The sequence below is a fragment of the Crassostrea angulata genome, chromosome 7 (assembly GCF_025612915.1).
Source record: "Crassostrea angulata isolate pt1a10 chromosome 7, ASM2561291v2, whole genome shotgun sequence".
In the NCBI taxonomy this organism is placed as follows: Eukaryota; Metazoa; Mollusca; class Bivalvia; order Ostreida; family Ostreidae; genus Magallana; species Magallana angulata.
In genome coordinates, this window is record NC_069117.1 from 41,910,205 (window position 1) to 41,929,391 (window position 19,187).

The 19,187-nt window shown below is 32.7% G+C and overlaps 2 protein-coding genes across 4 annotated transcripts; both read right to left on the reverse strand.

The window, feature by feature from the left end:
• Window positions 1–6,308: 6,308 nt before the first annotated feature.
• On the reverse strand, window positions 6,309–12,863 carry LOC128191458 (heat shock 70 kDa protein 12A-like). 2 transcript variants are annotated; one of them, XM_052863528.1, is made up of 6 exons: window positions 12,803–12,863; window positions 12,551–12,591; window positions 9,449–9,752; window positions 7,873–8,091; window positions 7,626–7,776; window positions 6,310–7,527 (listed from the first exon to the last, which is right to left on the reverse strand). In XM_052863528.1, the coding sequence occupies exons 3-6, from the start codon at window positions 9,743–9,745 to the stop codon at window positions 6,458–6,460; spliced, it is 1,737 nt and encodes a 578-aa protein (XP_052719488.1). In that variant the 5' UTR covers window positions 9,746–9,752; window positions 12,551–12,591; window positions 12,803–12,863; the 3' UTR covers window positions 6,310–6,457. The 2 variants fall into 2 exon arrangements, with proteins under 2 accessions (XP_052719489.1, XP_052719488.1); XM_052863529.1 differs by lacking the exons at window positions 12,551–12,591; window positions 12,803–12,863 and adding an exon at window positions 11,474–12,536 and having other exon boundaries at window positions 6,309–7,527.
• A 1,793-nt stretch (window positions 12,864–14,656) lies between these two features.
• LOC128157069 (heat shock 70 kDa protein 12B-like) lies at window positions 14,657–17,807 on the reverse strand. 2 transcript variants are annotated; one of them, XM_052819426.1, is made up of 5 exons: window positions 17,756–17,807; window positions 16,801–17,162; window positions 16,496–16,714; window positions 16,258–16,411; window positions 14,657–16,129 (listed from the first exon to the last, which is right to left on the reverse strand). In XM_052819426.1, exons 2-5 carry the CDS (start codon window positions 17,116–17,118, stop codon window positions 15,060–15,062), a joined length of 1,761 nt encoding a protein of 586 aa, XP_052675386.1. In that variant the 5' UTR covers window positions 17,119–17,162; window positions 17,756–17,807; the 3' UTR covers window positions 14,657–15,059. The 2 variants fall into 2 exon arrangements, with proteins under 2 accessions (XP_052675386.1, XP_052675385.1); XM_052819425.1 differs by lacking the exon at window positions 17,756–17,807 and adding an exon at window positions 17,473–17,729.
• Window positions 17,808–19,187: the final 1,380 nt, after the last annotated feature.

A 19,187-nucleotide genomic window follows, 5' to 3' on the forward strand; every position in this document is an offset into this window, starting at 1 on the left:
CTGTGAGAGAAAGAGCTGTTCTCGGCCCTTCGCCCCTCGAACAGTTCTTTCTCTCACAGAATCATGGCAAGTTTTCGGATTTTCTCCAACTTAAAACAGTTTCTCTATTGTTAACTTAAAAAACTGTCTCAGGTGTCGGCTTGAATGATTGCTAAGATTACGTAACACTTGATTGTCGATTTAAAAAACAACAACAAAAGGGGTGAAGATAATAGTGTATTGTTGAACTTAATGGACAGTGCCAGGTACGTTTATATCTAAATAATACCTAAGGTGATTTCTGGCTACTCTCTTGGTAAAACACAATAAGAAAAGATGTCTTAAAGTATATTTTTGACGCAATCAAAATTTAGTGATCCAGAAGAAAGTGTAAATACGGATGGCATTTTGCGTGACATTTTAGACATGGAAAAAGAAAACAGCAAACCACCGACACGGTTTGATTTAAGATTGGATTTGTTCTCAAATGTATCTGAAAAAAAGAATAAATAGAAGCTAGTCAAGGTGTGGAAAATATGGAGATTTCTAAAACCGCTTAACCAACCAGAGTTAGATAACTTGGGGAAGAAAGGTATCTCAGAAAATACGTAGCAGAAAACAAAATGGGCAATTAATGAATTCAGTGAGTGAAATAATTCATGGAAAAGGGGAAATTCAAGTAATGGAAAAGAAGGAAATTCAAGTGATGGCCAGTGTGAAAAAAGATGAAAATGTGCGATCCCTGTGATTCCAATAGCAGTGCACCAAGTGAAATTAATATTTCATCTGGAAATATGTTTTTCTCATTTAAATTTGATGTTTTTGGAGTCATATTTACAGAACCATTCATTGAAATGGTCAGCAAATTTTGTGCATGTATGCCTTTCTCCAGAGATGATCAATTCATATTGTTGTAAAATAGTATTTTAAATGCTAATGTTGTCAATTTGGTGTTTATGTTTATATTTTAATTAAAGTAAATTTTCATAACTCTTGAGGACCATGTGTGTGTATTGCTTTCAACATTTAAAGTTAAGAATCGACAGTTTTTTCCCACTTAATATACAGCTACAGGTAACTTAATGTACAGGTTTTAAAAATCCAAATATATTACGCTATATAATGTACCAAAAACATAAAGGATTACATAACAAAAATGTTTTAATTATTTATAGAACCATTTTAACAAGACCTTGGACTTTCAGTAGGATGTCACTATTTATTTATTGCGTCAAAACAAGTTAAAACTAGATGCTGTCATTAGACAGTAATACCCGCACCAAGTGTTTGCCCCTAAATAACACTGTTTTGTACCAGTTTAATTAAAAATGAAGGCCACATGCAAGCTCCGGTAAAACATTTAAAATTATAATTTTCATAACTAAAGGATGAGATCCCTTCCCATTTGATAATACACATGAGCAGCACATTATGTGCAATTTAGGGTTGAACTGTTTGCAGTGAATCAATAATCTTAACATTTCATGTCATAGAAAGTATAATGGTCTTTATAATTATTACAAACAAAATTGAAAATTAAATTATGCCCCCTCCTCGTGGCGGTTGCCGGTTTAGATTTGCTTCTGTGTGCCTACATGTACATACTCGTGTGCACAGATTTAGAGAAGGGGTGGGAGTGAGGTGTCCAGACCCCCACCCCCACCCCCATCCCAATGAAAATTCATTTATATCATTTGTAAAATTACCAAAAATACACATTGGACCCCAATGCTCTTACAGACATGTAAACGCTCTAACCCATTGCGCTTCAATGTTAGGTAACATTATTTGGGGGGTAAATATCTAATTAATATTTAATATACTTTATTGTTTATCTCAATAGGAAGTATACATCGCAATATGCAGGTGTATTGCACCACCTTAAAGCTGTTATTTACCTAAAAAAATAGTGCAAGTGGATTTGAAGAATAGGTCATGAAAATACATGCATGTTACAAATAACTGATCTTTGTCTGAAGTTACGTACACAACACAGGTCTGCAGGTCTCATTAGCGGGTACTAGTTTTACCCAGCTCTTCGATTAGATGGGTTTACGTGTATACATACATTTCTGTGTTTTCCATATGCAGAAAAGGATTAGTTAAGATCAGCTAAAGACATTCATTATTGTGTTTTAATTGGATTATCATTATGATGTTGACCAATATAGGTAAGCATAATACATGTAGTAGCAGTAGCACAATATAATGAGATGCCAGCATACATAAGTTCTACTTTCACTTTCTAAATGTGATTTCCCTTTGACAGCATACTGTATTATCATCTTTTGATATTTAAATAAGCTTATCATCGTTACCTATCCTATCGCATTTGTAAAGTTTCTGTCATTTTAGTTGCAAAAGATATTTTTTTTGTCAGACTTGCACTATTGAGTTGACCCAATATTGACACTGTATAAAGAATTTCTTATTAAATTTGTGTATTACTTGTAGGTAAGTGTAGATGCTTATCATTTTTATATGACTTATAATAGGAAGGAAGGAGTATTTCTTTCTTAATGTATTATAATGCATCAAATACAGTTTAGGTCATGACCTTATTGGACTGTTCTGACCCCACGAAAAATTGAATTAAGCAATTTCCAAAATGTTAATGTGCATCAGGAGAGAAAAAGCAATCAAGAAATGATTTAAAATTTGCTATTGTACACACGTAAGAATGTTTTAAGAAGACTGAATCTTTAGAACCATGTTAGCTATAGATTGGGTGTGTGTGAATGTGGAGTATTAATATTTATAATTTGAATCATTTATTGTAATTAATTTTAACTTGTCAATGAATACTAGTTATTGATCCCAAGGTAGAAATATGACCTCTGATCATATCTCAATAGATCATTTGTCAAATATGCAAGGTGTTATAAATGTAATTTTTTTAAGAATAACTTTTTTTACTAGTTTTTAAAAGTTTTTAAACACCCAAATTATATTTTGATTTTAATAGATAATTCGACAATTAAGGGGGGGGGGGGGAGAGAACAGTTTATATTTGAGTTTGTTTGGGGGTGGGGGTTCCAAGTCATATATTTGACAATTTTTGAATGTAATTTAAAACTAAATGCTGTCATTAGACAGTAATACCCGCACCAAGTGTTTGCCCCTAAATAACACTGTTTTGTACCAGTTTAATTAAAAATGAAGGCCACATGCAAGCTCCGGTAATACATTTAAAAATTATAATTTTCATAACTGAAGGATGAGATCCCTTCCCATATGATAATACACATGAGCAGCACTTTATGTGCAATTTGGGGTTGAACTATTTGCAGTGAATTTTCAGTAATTTTCAATAATCTTAACATTTCATGTCATAGAAAGTATAATGGTCTATGTAATCATTACAAACAAAATTAAAAATTAAATTATGCCCCCTCCCCACGCCGGTTGCCGGTCTTAGAATTGCTTCTGTGTGCCTACATGTACATCATCGTGTGCACTGATTTAGAGAAGGGGTGGGTGTGAGGGGTTCAGACCCCCCCCCACCCCCTCCGCATGAAAATTCATTTATATGAATTGTAAAATTACCAAAAATACACCTTTGACCCCAATGCTTTTACAGACATGTAAACGCTCTAACCCATTGCGCTTCAATGTTAGGTAACATTATTTGGGGGGTAAATATTTAATCAATATTTAATATACTTTAATATTGTTTATCTCAATAGAAAGTATACATGTACATCACAATATGCAGGTCTCCTGCTGTTATTTACCTAATAAAATAGTGCAAGTAGATTTGAAGAATAGGTCATAAAAATGCATGCATGTTACAAATGAATAATCTTCGTCTGAGGTTACGTACACAACACAGGTCTGCATGTCTCATTAGCGGGTACTAGTTTTACCCAGCTCTTCGATTAGATGGGTTCACGTGTATACGTACATGGGTGTTGCTAAAACGCGGAACGGAAAACGGAACGGAAGGGAAAACGGAAAATCTTATCTAATGTTATTTACCTCATATATTTTTTAATCATGCTAAAACGATATACTCTATGTACCTTTTTAATTTTTTTTGAAAGATTAGCAATATTAGATTATTTATTCAAGAATATTTATTTCCTCAAAATGAACAGTACATGCATTGACCACTATATTCTGTCCCAAAATATCCTCGATTCACTTTTTGCTGTATATTTATATATACCTCAGGGTTCAAGCGATTCTCTTTTAGAAGCATTAAACATTCTCATTATTCTTTCTTTAAAACGTCCTCTCTAGCTTATCAGCTGGTATAAATACACGGCTAAAAATAAAGAAGTCTACGGGGTTTTGCATTTCAACAGACCAGGATGATAGTGTTGAAAAATTGTGCAAGGTCTTCTGAGTGACTTCCAAATGGAGAAAAGATGTCAACATTTTCCATTATAAATCGTCCAAATGTGCTGCATGAATATTTTGGAATCGACAGACTATAGTCCCAATATATAATCGGAAAATCAAACCAGGCAACGTCTAGAGCTTTCTATTCGGATCATATGTATATAGCTGCTGGAATAAACAACTGCATGCTTTGTAATGCAAACGTAAACAAAATTGCATTGCTAAAAATACTAGTTTCACAAATTACTAGTTTCACAAATTACCGGGTATTTTAATGTTTACTGTATTTTAAATTTTTAATGTCGTCAATCCTACGGGTTTTTTTCTTCCATCTCAATGATACTGTATCGTCTGTATGATGAAAGATCGTCTAGAACACCGAAAATTCAATTTTGATGTAAGTATATACATGTACATCATATTTGAAATATAAAAATACTCAAAACACGCATAAAACGCTTTCACTAACTGCGTACGTTACGCTTATATGCCAGCAATGCCATATAAGAAAAATAAATAAAAAGTTATAGCTAATTTGCTCGTTTAATCATTTTAATGTTTCACAATTCGTATACATTTGATTTTTTCCGTTTCGTACTCAACTAAAGCCGAATGAATACAATGCTATAATTGATAGACATTCATATGAATATTAATAAGATAACAACATGTTGATAATCATTCATTAGATATAAATAAAAGATACAAAGTAAATCGTTTCTGGCCGGTCTATACCCTTTTTAAGCGATAAACGTGATGATATTTTCCATTCCGTTCCGCTTTCCGTTCAGTTTTCCGTTCCTTGTTTTAGCAACACCCATACATACATGTCTGTGTTTTCCGTATGCAGAAAAGGATTTGTTAAGATCAGCTTAAGGAATTTATTATTGTGTTTTAATTGGATTGTCATTATGATGTTGACCAATTTAGGTAAGCATTATACATGTAGTAGCAGTAGCACAATATAATGAGATGTCAGCATATATATATATATATATATATATATATATATATATATATATATATATATATATATATATATGTTCTACTTCCCTTTGACAGCATACTGTATCATCATCTTTTAATATTTAGATTAGCTTGTCATCGTTACCTATCCTATCGCACTTGTAAAGTTTCTGTCATTTTAGTTGCAAAAGTTATTTTTTTCATTTGTCAGTCTGCATGCACTATTGAGTTGACCCCATATTGACCCTGTATAAACAATTTCTTATTAAATTTATGTATTACATGTAAGTAGGTGTAGACACTTATCATTTTGATATGAGTTATAATAGGAAGGAAGGAGTATTTCTTTCTTAATGTATAATAATGCATCAAATACAATGTAGGTCATGACCTTATGGGACTGTTCTGACCCCACAAAACAGGAAAATACAAAATATCTTCTAATGTCATTATGATGCATCAAATGGTGTAAAGTACATTAATGACCCCCAGGTGTTGTCTTAAACCCCCCCCCCCCCCCCGCCTTTATGAAATAGGAAATGATATGATACACTGTATATTTTGTTAACTTCTGAGATCGGAGATCCTCATCCCTAAACCATATAATTTATTTTTGCTCTTTGTGTCATTGCGCGTAAAATTGTATATCGATTATGCCCCCTTGGAGACACCCTGACATTTTAGAACTAGAAATAATAGTGTATTTTATTCATATGTTATACAATAGTGTTTGATCCATGTGGGTAATTCCTAGCCTAATGATGTCACTGCTTTGTTTAGGAGACTTACAATTGCCCCATATAGGCGAATTATACACATGGAAATGATGCATATAACATTTTGTTTATAAATCTTAAAAATTGAATTAAGCAATTTCCAAAATGTAAATGTGCATCAGGAGAGAAAAAGCAATCAAGAAATGATTTAAGATTTGCTACTGTACACATGTAAGAATGTATTAAGAAGACTGAATCTTTATAACCAGGTTAGATTGGGGGGGGGGGGGGGGGGGGTTGTTGCCCACTGATCCCCTTAATATAAAAAAAAAATTCTGGAACCTGATTTAATACCTTAATTTAATACGATATATTGATTTCAAATCAAAATTCTAAATTGCTTATTCATGCTGAAATGGCGGATACGAAATTCCGAACAAAACAGTCTTCTTCTATCCAAGGAAATCAACGGTAGTCGAGACAACTTTTTCAGGATCATCTTTATCAACCGCTGTGACTACAATTTCAGTACCACTGAACATCATATGAACATGTGCGCCTCTACCCATTCCCTTCGTTGTGTCTGGCAAGTTGAAAGTAAGTTTACCCAGATATGTGCAACCTTTTTCTGTCGTGTATGTTGGGTCTTTGTTGTTTGAAATGTATATTTCAAAATCAATTTCCGTTTGATCGGGTTTTACAACAGAGTAACTTTGACTAACCTGTGGTTCTCCTACTTTAACCAACTGCCCCACGCGTACATGGATATCAAATAAATTATTACAATGTTCAACACCATTACATATGATTTTTTTAGATTCGAGATGTATAGCGCTGTCAAATATTTTCGACATAGCAACACCGTATGTATATTTGCAAACTCGAGCAGAAATTGTTTTAGGCTCGCGTCCGTACAATACAGCCCCCTTAAGGACTGCCAAGCCTGCGTCTTGTGGTACAATAACTTTTTTAGTTTTGAATGCTTGTTTTACAGCCATCTGTAACATGGGAGATTCTGCAAATCCCCCTACCAGTAAAATAGATGGCACATCCTTTACCGTGGAATGCATAAAGAGCTGCTTCAAATGGTCAACTAGTTTTTTACAGCTTTCATCGAAGAGAGCCTTGGTTAGTTCTGCATCCATTCGTAGCTTATCGCCAGTCCAGGTCAGTTTGTTTTCGTATTTGGGGTTTGACGTGATAGCTGTCTTGATGTTACATCTCGGATTCGTCTCGCGATATGTTTCTAGCAAGCTGATTGGGACTTTAAAAGTCACTTTCTCAGCAAGGTTGGGATATATTGTCCTCTTTTTTACCTCAAAGTCTGTTAAAAATTCAAGAAAATCGTATTTGTGAATAGAACCAAAGGCCCCCATAACGTCGTTTCCTACAATATCGGCTAAAAGACTTTTAAATGATTCGTCAACCTTGGTTCCACCCCAATCACCACCATTGGCTTTGTGGAGTTCTTTTATTTTTCCATTTTCCTGAACTTCATGGACAGTAATATCTATTGTTCCACCTAGATTGATATCAACAAATTTATGTAATTATATAGAAAAACAACAACAACTTAAAAAATATTAGGATTGCAAAGTTAGAGAAAATGATTGTGTTTACCTCCCGCATCAACAACCATGTATTTTGCTCCTGATTTAAAGACCCCAAATATAGAATTTTCGGTATTCTTCTGGATTGGTTGGTGCATGCAATACAGAGAAGCAGCTTCCGGTTCTAGTGCAATTATCAACTTATTCGCACAGATTCCAACCTATAAAATTTGTATTGATATACGTTAAGTTGCATTCACATTTAAAACTTTGGTCTTTAAAAGACGGTATCTTCAAAAACTAAAAAAACAATATACCTTTTCAGCGGCTTCTCTCATGAACTGTTTTGAAGAATCGTTCCAAATAGCAGGTACCGTCAATACCCATGTTATGTCAGAATCTTGTATGTCACTCAGCTGGCTTTTGCAGGTAGTCCACATGTGGTCCTTTAGATAACCAATCACTGAAGAAAATACCTTCATTGCTTCCATTTTCTTTCCCTTTTCATCTTCAAGAAGAGCTTCCCTTGTCAGCCCCTGTAAAATAATAATCTTAAGATAGATTTTCAAAATTACATTTTCATGATATAATTTCTTTATAACAATCAAGTCTTTCACGCTGTATACTCTTATATTTACACTCCTTAACATTTTCTCCTACTCCAAATGTATTCCTAAATTGCAAAAAAAAAAAAAATCAATTTTCGAAGAATTATCGCTCTATCTGTGTTTCTTCGCACTATAAATTGAAAAAGTTAAGATAAAATGACCCGAAATTAATGTTTTGAATTTGTTATGGTTACATGTACATATGTTACTATGAAAACTCAAATATACTCTTCGCCGGCCAACGTTCCTAATGAAATGACTAGATGAGTGTATTGTTGGTAAGCTGCGGAATCCTACCCCATTCACTTAATTAATTATTCAATCAGTCAATCTCTGAAGATTCTTGGGGGCAAGGGGACAATATTGAGTACGCTCTCCTTCATAGTTACAGGAGTTTATTGAAAACATAACTAGCTGAGTGTTTTATTTCAATAGCGTAATTTTATATTGACCAACTAAGGCTTTCATATTGAAAGCCTTACTTTACATTTATCTCTACAAAGGACATCTTTTGATCACATGCATTTTCTCACTACAACATATCTTGAACAATAGCTGCAATACTCTTCTACGCAAAATATTGTTTGTTTTTCACTTGTTTTAAACTTTTGTACAGTTAGAGTAAACTTAGACACATCTTTAAAGAAAACCTGTCTCTGCAATTGTAAGCAAATAACGGTCTCTACCGAAGCAACCATATAATGATCCGTCTTGAATCATCAGCACTAGTTCCATCTGTAGTCTCATTACTCTAATGCCATTTTCTCAAAGTCTTTTTTAATGAAATCTTTTTTCTTTATTTCTAAAATACTCCGGTGTATAATATATTATTTGCGTGCTAGCATAAAATGCTTTCTCTAAAGACTTGAGATATAGAAGAAAAAATTGACAATAAAATGATGGTAATAAAACTAAAGTTAATAGAGATTAAAACAGTAGCATTAATAAACTATATGAACGGCGAATTTTACAAAAGTACCTGTATTACAAAGGCTGCTGATGTGAATTTTTGAGCAGTTCTATGAAACAACCACCATATTCGAATTAACATAGAGCAACAAAAATAGTATTGTTTTTTATGTTGTATTGCCTTTTTTCAATGATATGACGCAAAAATGAAAAAATTGCCTCAGTTCAATTTTATACATTATGTTAAATCTTCAATCAATCAATTTGTTCCATAAAGAAACAAAATGAGTTTCTCTTATTTACCAAAACTAGTAAACTTTAATTTCATGTATTCTTACCAATTGTTATAAGTAAGTTACAAAGTGTAAATTAATACCATCTTGTTGTACAGCATCATCTTGAATCTTTTGAAGTAATACCAATCGTGGTGCTCGTCATCAAGGGCTAAGTTGGAATACTTTTCCTCAGCCTCATAGCCAAATGAGTGGAATGTTTGTGTCGAGTCAAAGAGAACGCACGTCGATGTTTTCAACGACACCAAATTGCCTACACCTGCTGTCCATGTATTGGCTGATATTTTCAAAGGATCTTTTGTGTAGTCATGTAGAAATGAAAATGCATATCCAGAAAAGGTTGTACCAAAGTCTATCGCTGCCACTAGTATACTCGACATTTTTTATCTGCCAAGAGATCTAAAATGTACCATGAAAAAACAATAAATAATAAATTTATAAAAACATATCTTGTTACACATTTGTTCTAATTAAAAGTTAATAAACAGAGGACTGCACGAAAACAATATTTTTTGTTTTTAAAAACACGATAAAATTCTACACGAAAAATACATGCTCCATTATACGTCACTCTCCTAGAGCTGTCTGAACGGGCGACCTTGCTCTACTTTTAATTGGATAGGAACGTTTCATTTCAAGTGAAACAAAAAAAAATGGCACACACCCTTTCTTAAAATTAAGCTCAGTAAACTAAATACAGAACTTACTGAAATGTAGACTTGAATTTTAAATGCCATTTTTATAGGTGTGTTGAGGATCCTCAAGATTATGACATAGTCAATTAAAAGTATGTCATTAATTAATTAACACTTGAGGTTTAGACAAGGCTATATACAGAGTTAATAATATTCGAATGAATAAACCTATATAAGTGCAAAATCGAAGTCTAAAAAATCAATTCAAAAAGAAGGATAACTGAACTCAATATAGGTGAAATTAGTTAGGAACAAATACTAATGAAACTGAAAGTACTTTTTGCTTATGAACATTATTTTTGTTAGTTTGTTTTATTTATATGTAATTCTTTATTTAAAATCAAAATTTTTAGAATCTGATAAATAAATAAATTTATTTAGCCTGGTCTAATAGAATTTTTGTACTCATGATTGGAACAAAATCAACTGAAACTATGATTTTTCAACCAAAAAAACCATAACATTTTCATAGATTCAGCAAAACAATACAAAAATGTTAATTTACACTGTAAATGTAGGATTTAAATAAATTAAACTATGATTCAAACTTGCAAAGGGTGCTAAATAAATATATGTTTATTTTAAATGGGTCATTGCAGCAGTTTTGAAAAGGTTGTGATTTAAAGTGCCGATGAAATTTCAAAATGGGCTTTGGTTTCTGAAACACTTGCAAAAATGTCGTTATAAAAATATAACCATTTAATTCTTTTTGTAACAAGTATGTATATATTGATTGTGTGGATTATTAGTTCACTGGTTTATCAGTGACTGTTACTTAGTACTTAATAGTGATAATAATCATGATTATATGTTTTGATTTTAAACACTTTTTAAAAGTTTATCTTTTCATATGATATATGAAATATGTGAAAATCGTTTAAAAATTCGATATATGGTTTTGTGTGCCACCATGTCTCTAAAAGAGGTAATCATTGTACTTTTATGCAGGAAAATATGTGATAGATACGTACATTTATTCCTCAGATTGTGTTAATTTTGTTGCTTCCCTTGGCAATGCAAAAAACATTTTAAAAAAATCATTACATTGCAAAATGGTTCCTATCTGTTTCATTACGCAATTACTTCTATTATTTCTTTCACAAAACTACGTTCATAGATAACCCAATTCACTGTATATTTCATTCTGTATTGACGAAACTTTGATTGAATTATGAATTATAAATAACAAATTCAACGTTAAAAGAAAACACTAAAATGGATCCATGTCTACTTTAAACGATGTACAATTTTAATTTCTATATGCATCTCTTTAAAACATCTCGAAGATTCATATTGTGTAGCTATGTAACTTAAAGTCTCCCTTTCATAGCGGGTAAGCAATGCATTTAAATTGCAAGTATATCATTGTAAAACCACATACATGGGACATGAGTATTTGAAAAAATGATATACCTAAAAGGTCTTCCTTAATCATTTAAAGAAACCACTCAAAAATGTCGATCCTAATTCCTCAATAAGACGTGGGGCATGTTTTAGTTTCGTTATGAGACAGACAAGTCTGGTCAAGATATGGGTAAAGATTAGAAGATTCTAAATATAGCGCAATTTACAAGAAATAAAAGGAAAGTACATAAGATTATTATGTCATTAAGAATTAAAATAGCTTGTAATTAAAACGTAAATTAAACTCACAAATTTACCCATCAAAAGCTTTGGTTTTATTCATTCCATAATTTTCTACTTTTATTTTTATTCCTTGTGTATTTTGTTTAATTATTGTTTATTATATCATAATTACGCATAATTACGCATTGTAAACCACATACACGACAAAAAGGTATTTGAAAAAATCTTACACCTGAAAATACTTCCTTTAGTTTCGTTATGAGGCAGGTAAATATGTTCAAGATATAGAAGATGCTAAATTTAGCACCATTTACAAGAAATGAGAGGAAAGTACATAGGATTAGTTATGTCAATACGCAATAAAATAGCTTGCACTTAAACGTAAAGAAGACTCGCAAATTGACCCATAAAAAGCTTTGGTTTTACTTATTTCCCAAATTTCAACTTTCTTTTTTCCCCTCATGTATATATCATAATTCAACTGGAAACATCTAGTTTGATTGGCTCAAGAAATTAATCAATATATATCGTATAACTTGCCTATATCACATTATTACGCGTGTGCAAATCGGATCATCCCCTTAACAAAACATTGAAATCAATGTTATTATGTGTTATATTTTCTGAACTTGGTTGTTGAAAATTAATGTATAAGGGATGATATTAATTTCTACCTGGGTATAACATGTAACAGTTAACGCTATTTTATAAACTGCTTTGTGCTTTATGAAACATTAACTGCATCAAGTAATGTTATATTGTATCATCATATTGTGTAGTTATGTTACTGAAAGTCTTGAATCTTTTCAAATTGGGTAAGTCATGCATTTAATTGCAAGAATATGCCGGTAATTGTAAAACAACGTACATGGCAAAAAAGTATTTGAAAAAATCCTTTTTTACCTGAAAATGCTTCCTTTAGTTTCGTTATATGGCAGGCAAGTCTGTTCAAGATTTACAAGATGCTAAATTTAGCGCAATTTACAAGAATTGAAAGAAAAGTACACAGGATTAGTTATGTCAATAAGCAATAAAATAGCTTCCAATTAAAACCTAAATTAAACTCGCAAATTAACCCATAAAAAGCTTTTGTTTTATGCATTTCATAATTTTTCTACTTTCATTTTTTTCCCTTGTGTATATATTATTACTCACCTTGTTACACCTTGTTTGATTGGCTCAACAAACTAATCAATATATCGTATAACTTGCCTATGTCACATTATTACGCGTGTGCAAATCGGATCATCCCCTTAACAAAACATTGAAATCAATGTTATTATGTGTTATATTTTCTGAACTAGGTTGTTGAAAATTAAAGTATAAGGGGTGATATTAATTTCTACCTGGGTATAACTTGGAACAGTTACATGTAACGCTATTTTATAAACTGCTTTGAGCTTTATGAAACATTAATTGCATCAAGTAATGTTATTTTGTATCATCATATAGTGTAGTTATGTTACTGAAAGTCTTGAATCTTTTCAAATTGGATAAGTCAAGCATTAAAATTGCAACTACTGTATGTAATTGTAAAACTACATACATCGCAAAACAGTAACTATTTGAAAAAATCTTAAACCTGAAAATACATAGAAACCACTCAAAAATGTCGTTACTTGTTTCTCATTTAGACGTGGTGTATGTGTTAGTTACGTTATAAGGCAGGTAAGTCTGCTCAAGGTATGGGTAAAGATTAGAAGATGCTAAATTTAGCGCAATTTACAAGAAAAAAGGGAAAGAACATAAGATTAATTACGTCATTAAGCATTAAAATAGCTTGAAATTAAAACTTAATTTAGACTCACAGATTTACCCATAAAAAGCTTTCAATTTGCCTTATACAAACTGCTTTATTTTTTCAGCAGTTCAAAACTTTATTAAAGAGTCTGGGGGATTTAATAATGAACTTTTCTTTTTGTTATTGCTATTTTTATACTGTGTATTAACACTATTTACCATATAAACACAATTATTTTGTAAATGCATATTGATATTTATCAATATAATTGCTATACAGTCAATAGCTATAGGTATCATGTATTGGCACCATGACCCTTGGCAATTGTATATATTGTATATATTATCATTAGAACCATGTAAGTTGAAAGAACTTGTTTCCAATCCTTTTGTGTAATTTATACAATAAAATATGTTCAAATCAAAGCTGGTTAACGGATCACTTCAAGTTTGTATTCTGTACACTGAATTTGTCATACACAAGATGAGTCAATATTCGTCTATATTTTATTTGTGCATTTATTAAAATTAGCAGGAGTTAACGACATTTTTCGAGTTTTTCATAATGCATGCATCTTTTTATTTATACGTTAAAAAACTTCATCCTACATCAAACATCCACGTTGATCCATCAAGTTGACATAAATAAAGAGTGATACTCACCGACTTTTCAAAATGCGAGTGTCCATTAAGTTTTCATATTTTAGTCATTTAGAGTGGTATATATCACTGATGTAAACAGATTTCTATAGACATTTAGAAATTTACTCCTTCAGTCTCCATTATTGTTTGACCAAAAAAACTAATAAACAAGTGAATTGATTTGAAAATGATTGATATTGAAATCATGTTAGGTACCGTTATAATTATAATAACTGTACCTACTTTTAATGTGTTTAACATTTCTTTTTATTTGATAAGACATAAATTTGTTACATACATGTAGCAACTACTTTTGCCTGTATTTGACCTATCCATAATGAAACTTTAATCATTATGCCATTGGATAGAGATTTTTTAAAAGACGATCTCAACCTTGTCATGGCAGACTTTGATCGGCTTTTGCTGATGATCACCGTTTACTTGATACATTTTAAGTTGAACAGACTGCGAAATTGCGGGCAGTGAAATCATGGCTGTTTGATCATTGTGTTTAGATTTCTTCTTTAAAAGCATTATAAAAAAATATTATGCATAATATTATGTCTAACATTTTGAAAGAATCTTCCCATTGTGCATGCTGTGACAAATGATAGTGAATTAAAAAAATGATATGCACAAATTTGTATACTTTAATACATATAATCATTTAATCGCTCCCAACGAATTGCAATTAACCTATAAGTAATTTTGTAAGCAATTGTCATCCATACAATTTCCATAGTTATATAAAATGATAAAGAAATATCAGCACACTGAGATAACAAAGTTTTAACATTAAAAGAAAAAGTTTGACATAAAAAAGAAAAGTAACAATTTATGTCAAATTATTGGAATACAAAAGCAAGCTCTCATAAATAGTTCATCACATAATGTAAAAAGGATCTTTGTTTGATATAGAAGCATCTGCTTATAATAACATGGTTTCAACACAACAGGATTGTTAACCAGGAGAAAAAGTAGATTAGCTCCAGATAAGTTAAAATTGCATCAGAATACGCAAACTTAATTACTACATTTCGTGATTGAGAAAATCCAATGAAGCGGTGGTGACCTCGTTGGTTTTCACATTGCGAGCCTTGACAGCAAGTTCTGTCCCTCCAAACGTCATTTGAGCTCCTATAACACGCTTGAGACCGTCAGTTATATCAGGCATGTCGACGGTGAGGCTTCCCAAATATGTACAGCCTTCATCATCCACGTATTCAGGATCCAGACTCTCGGTGACATATACCTTGAGAGCTACCTTTGTTTGGTCAGGTTCAGAGGGCCGGTACGTTTGTTCCGGTGTGGCCTCGTCTAAAGCAATTGATTGCCCCACCTCGGCGTGCTTGCTAAACCGATCCTCGCAAAGTGGTCTTCCGTTTACCATTACTTTTTTTTCTTCTGGATCAATTCCTACGCGGAAATCATCTCGAACGCTTATACCATACGTATATTTACAGATCCTAGAAGCAATAACCGTGGTGTTGAAGCCGAACAGCACAGCTCCTTTCAGTACAGACAAACCAGACTCGTTTGGTATAATGACTCTCTTGTCTGGAAATCTGTCCATCACTGCAGCTCGCAGCATTGGAGACTCCGAAAATCCGCCAACCATCAAAATTGTTTCCGTGTTGGCTACCTCTGATTGTTGTAAAATCATGTAGACGTGCTCTAAAATCGAATCGCAAGTCACCTTAAACAGACCTTTTGCTATTTCAGAATCAACTCTCAACTTGTCTCCTATCCAGGCAATGCGGTGGCCGTAATTACTGCCCTCTGAGTTCTCTCGTAGAGACCTCCCTTTCATTTCCTGATAAAACTCATTAATCGCAATAGGGATTTTAAATGTGATCTTTTGGTCCATTTCTGGTTTGATAGTGCGTTTCTTAATTTCGAAATCGCGACATAACGACACGTAGTCTGCTCGACACTCTGATCTGAAACGGTTCATAACGCCTTCTCCGACGACGTCCCTCAGAAATTCCATAAAAGCCTCATCCACTCTGGTGCCACCCCAGTTCCCACCGTTTGCCTTGTATACCTCTCGAAGACGCCCTCCTGCCTGGACCTCTTGGACAGTAATGTCGATTGTCCCTCCTAGTTTGAACATACCAATAATGTATATCTCTTTTCGATTCAAATCAAATCATTATCAAAGGATGAAAAAAAAACCATCAAAATATTCTGTTAAATAATGTCTTTTTAAAATTTATTAAGAAACTTACCACCAGCATCTAAAACAAGATATTTAGTTCCAACAGAAAAGGAATCCAAATTGACTTTGCTGTTGCCTGCTCGTTTGTTGACAGGCAGATGCTTGCAATATATTGATGCGGCTTCTGGTTCCAATGCGATCAGAAGATTGCTGGTAATACCAGCCTAGTGAATGAAAAGTATGAAAATAGAATATCATGCAAGGAATGTATATGAGAATTGCAAGGAAAGTGAGGCCAAAATGTTTACTCTGAAAGCGGCCTCTCTCATGAACTGCTTGGCGCTATCGGTCCATATCGCAGGAACAGTAAGGACCCACTGTATTTCATCATCCTGAATGTCCAGTAGCCGAGAACTCCAGGAATCAGTCATGTGTTGGCGGAGATACCTGATACAGGTAGAAAAGACCTTCATGGCTGGCATCTTTTTACCTTCATCATCCTCAATTTCAAGGTCCCGATCAAGAGACTGTAGTGATTAAAATATAATAATGTGCACATCAAGAAAAAGGTTTATTTGCTGTTTCAAGCTGAAGTAAAGTACGAAATTGGTACCTGGTTGTTGTACAACATCATCTTGAACCGTCTGAAGTAGTACCAGTCGTGATGCTCTTCATTCAAAGCCAGTTCAATGTACTTGTCCTCAGCATCGGTTCCAAAGGCAGCAAACTCGCCTTTCGAGTCAAAGAGCACACATGTGGAGGTCTTGAGAGAGACTCCGGCCTGGGAGCCCATGGTCCACTGATTACCGTTAATCTTGAGCGGATCCTTGATGTAATCATTTCGGAAAGCAAACGCATAGCCAGAAAATGTAGTTCCGAAATCAATTGCAGCGACCATTAACTTCTCTGGTGTTGTTAATGATTCTGCCATTTTTTTCTATTGATGGTCGTTTTATATCTTAATCCCGGCAAATACTATAATTAATAAACATAGCAGTTTTATGCTGTCGTTTCCATCATATTTTTTATACTTTTGTTTCAGTTAGTGTCAAATATGTGATTACGCTTGTACATTATGTGTACATTGTGTAAATCTCCAGGCTTTTAAATGTACAACTCATCTACCATGTTATTTGTTCTATATTTTTAGGTTACAACTCATCTGAATCAAATTTGCTGGGATATGATAAATAAAAAATGAGTGCACTGTGCACTTTGAATGATCTTAATGTCCTTTTAATTACCGTACATGTATGAGAAAAGCGTAAGAAATCAAATGATTTACCTGTTGTTCTAACTTCTTTAGTTTCCATTTAGTGGAAAATCCACTTTCGTTTTATAGTTGCTTATCCGTTATTTTTGCTTTTCTTTGGAATTCGCACTGTGTTTCATATAATGTATATCAAATGATACTGAATAAATATGTTTATCTACACAACAGATTCGGCAATTATTCCGTGTCAAATTTGTTTGGGGGGTTTTATGAAGCACGTGAGATTTTTTGACGATCGGTGTAGGAAGGGGGCGTTTTTAACTCTGATTAGACAACAAAGATGTCATTTACATACCTGGTCAATAAGCGTTCTTTACTTCGCAACTAGAGTCATGAAAACGTATACCTTCGTACGCATGTGCATAATATGGGGTCAATCAGAATAAATAAATGCTTTATATTAAGTCTTTTGAAGATCGTTCACGGGTCGGTTAATTTTTTTTTTTTATCTTTGTCATTTAACTTGTCTTCGAAGACTATAATTACTGTTTACACCACGCTCTTGTGCTTCTAGAAACGATATGCACGAAAAGCGCCAAAAAGTAATTACACGAGAAGAGTTGCACAATTTCGATATGTTTTGGGAGATAATAGGAAAAGTGATCAAATAAATAAAATGTCGAATCCTCTTTAAACCGATAAATATAATCAAGTGTGACAACAACCTGGTTTTATTAATTGAATTTTTGGTGGGTGAATTATTAGTGTTTGATAAGATAAGTTAACTTCAAGTGGAATAATACGCATTGCACGCCCATCACATCATGTTAAGACGTAAGCAAGCTTAAAATATTTAAACGATAAAGATAATTTTGTTTAGCCATTAAATTGAATTGCGGCACAACAACCAGAACTACATAATTAGAACAATAAAGTGCTTTCTTTGGTTGTTAATGCAAGTATGAAGGTTGCAATCATTGTAAGAAAAATACTGACATATTAACCCGCTTCAGTGTCATTGTTCATATTCTTTTTACTTTTGTGGTTATAACTTTACATGATTCTATCGCTTACGCTTCTCATTTTTTTTTTTATATTTTCGATTAAAATTACTTGTAGTATCTTTTTTTTTTTTTTTTTTTTTTTTTAATTTTCCATAATTTATTTCAAATTTCAACAGAAATACAATATCAAATATAGCTTAAACATTAGTATTACAAGATATAATGTATATATACAATCTTTTCCACAAAGACAAGAGACAAGGGATTCACACACATAGTCCACTCCGTAGTCCTTTGAACCCCTTGTCTTCCAACTGGAGGACTGCAACCCCCAGAATGTGGAATAAAAATTGATGAATGTATAAAGTTACATAATATAATTACTTAAAGTATAGTACATATCATCAGAACATGTAATACTTCCAGCTTTTTTAAGAACACAATTTTCCACAATTAAGTTATTTTTCACAAAATATTTTAAATTTTCTTTTGACATTCTTTCTTGATTTATTCTACAAGACATTTTGTATTTATAAATTAAAAAGCAGATAAATGACAAAATATTATTCAACCTTCTAGTTTTGACATTATTTTCATAATGGAACCCTAATACTATTATCTTCCATGATATTCCAAAATTAAAGAAATTTCCCACCTCTTGCCATATATGTTTTACTAATTTACAACTAAATAAAAGATGTTCACAGTCTTCGACTGTTTGACAACATTCACATTCGGCTGATACATCTTTGTTCCACTTACTAACACTTAAATTATTGTTAA

Bases quoted from the DNA above. Each gene is read 5' to 3' on its own strand.
- LOC128157069 (XM_052819426.1), bottom strand. From the start codon at position 17,118: ATGGCAGAATCATTAACAACACCAGAGAAGTTAATGGTCGCTGCAATT. The intron at 16,412-16,495 runs GTAAACATTTTG...TTCATTCACTAG, and splicing joins TGAGAGAGGCCGCTTTCAGA to GCTGGTATTACCAGCAATCT. The intron at 16,130-16,257 runs GTAAGTTTCTTA...TGTTCAAACTAG, and splicing joins TCTTGTTTTAGATGCTGGTG to GAGGGACAATCGACATTACT.
- LOC128191458 (XM_052863529.1), bottom strand. From the start codon at position 9,745: ATGTCGAGTATACTAGTGGCAGCGATAGACTTTGGTACAACCTTTTCT. The intron at 7,777-7,872 runs GTATATTGTTTT...CAAATTTTATAG, and splicing joins TGAGAGAAGCCGCTGAAAAG to GTTGGAATCTGTGCGAATAA. The intron at 7,528-7,625 runs GTAAACACAATC...ATATCAATCTAG, and splicing joins CATGGTTGTTGATGCGGGAG to GTGGAACAATAGATATTACT.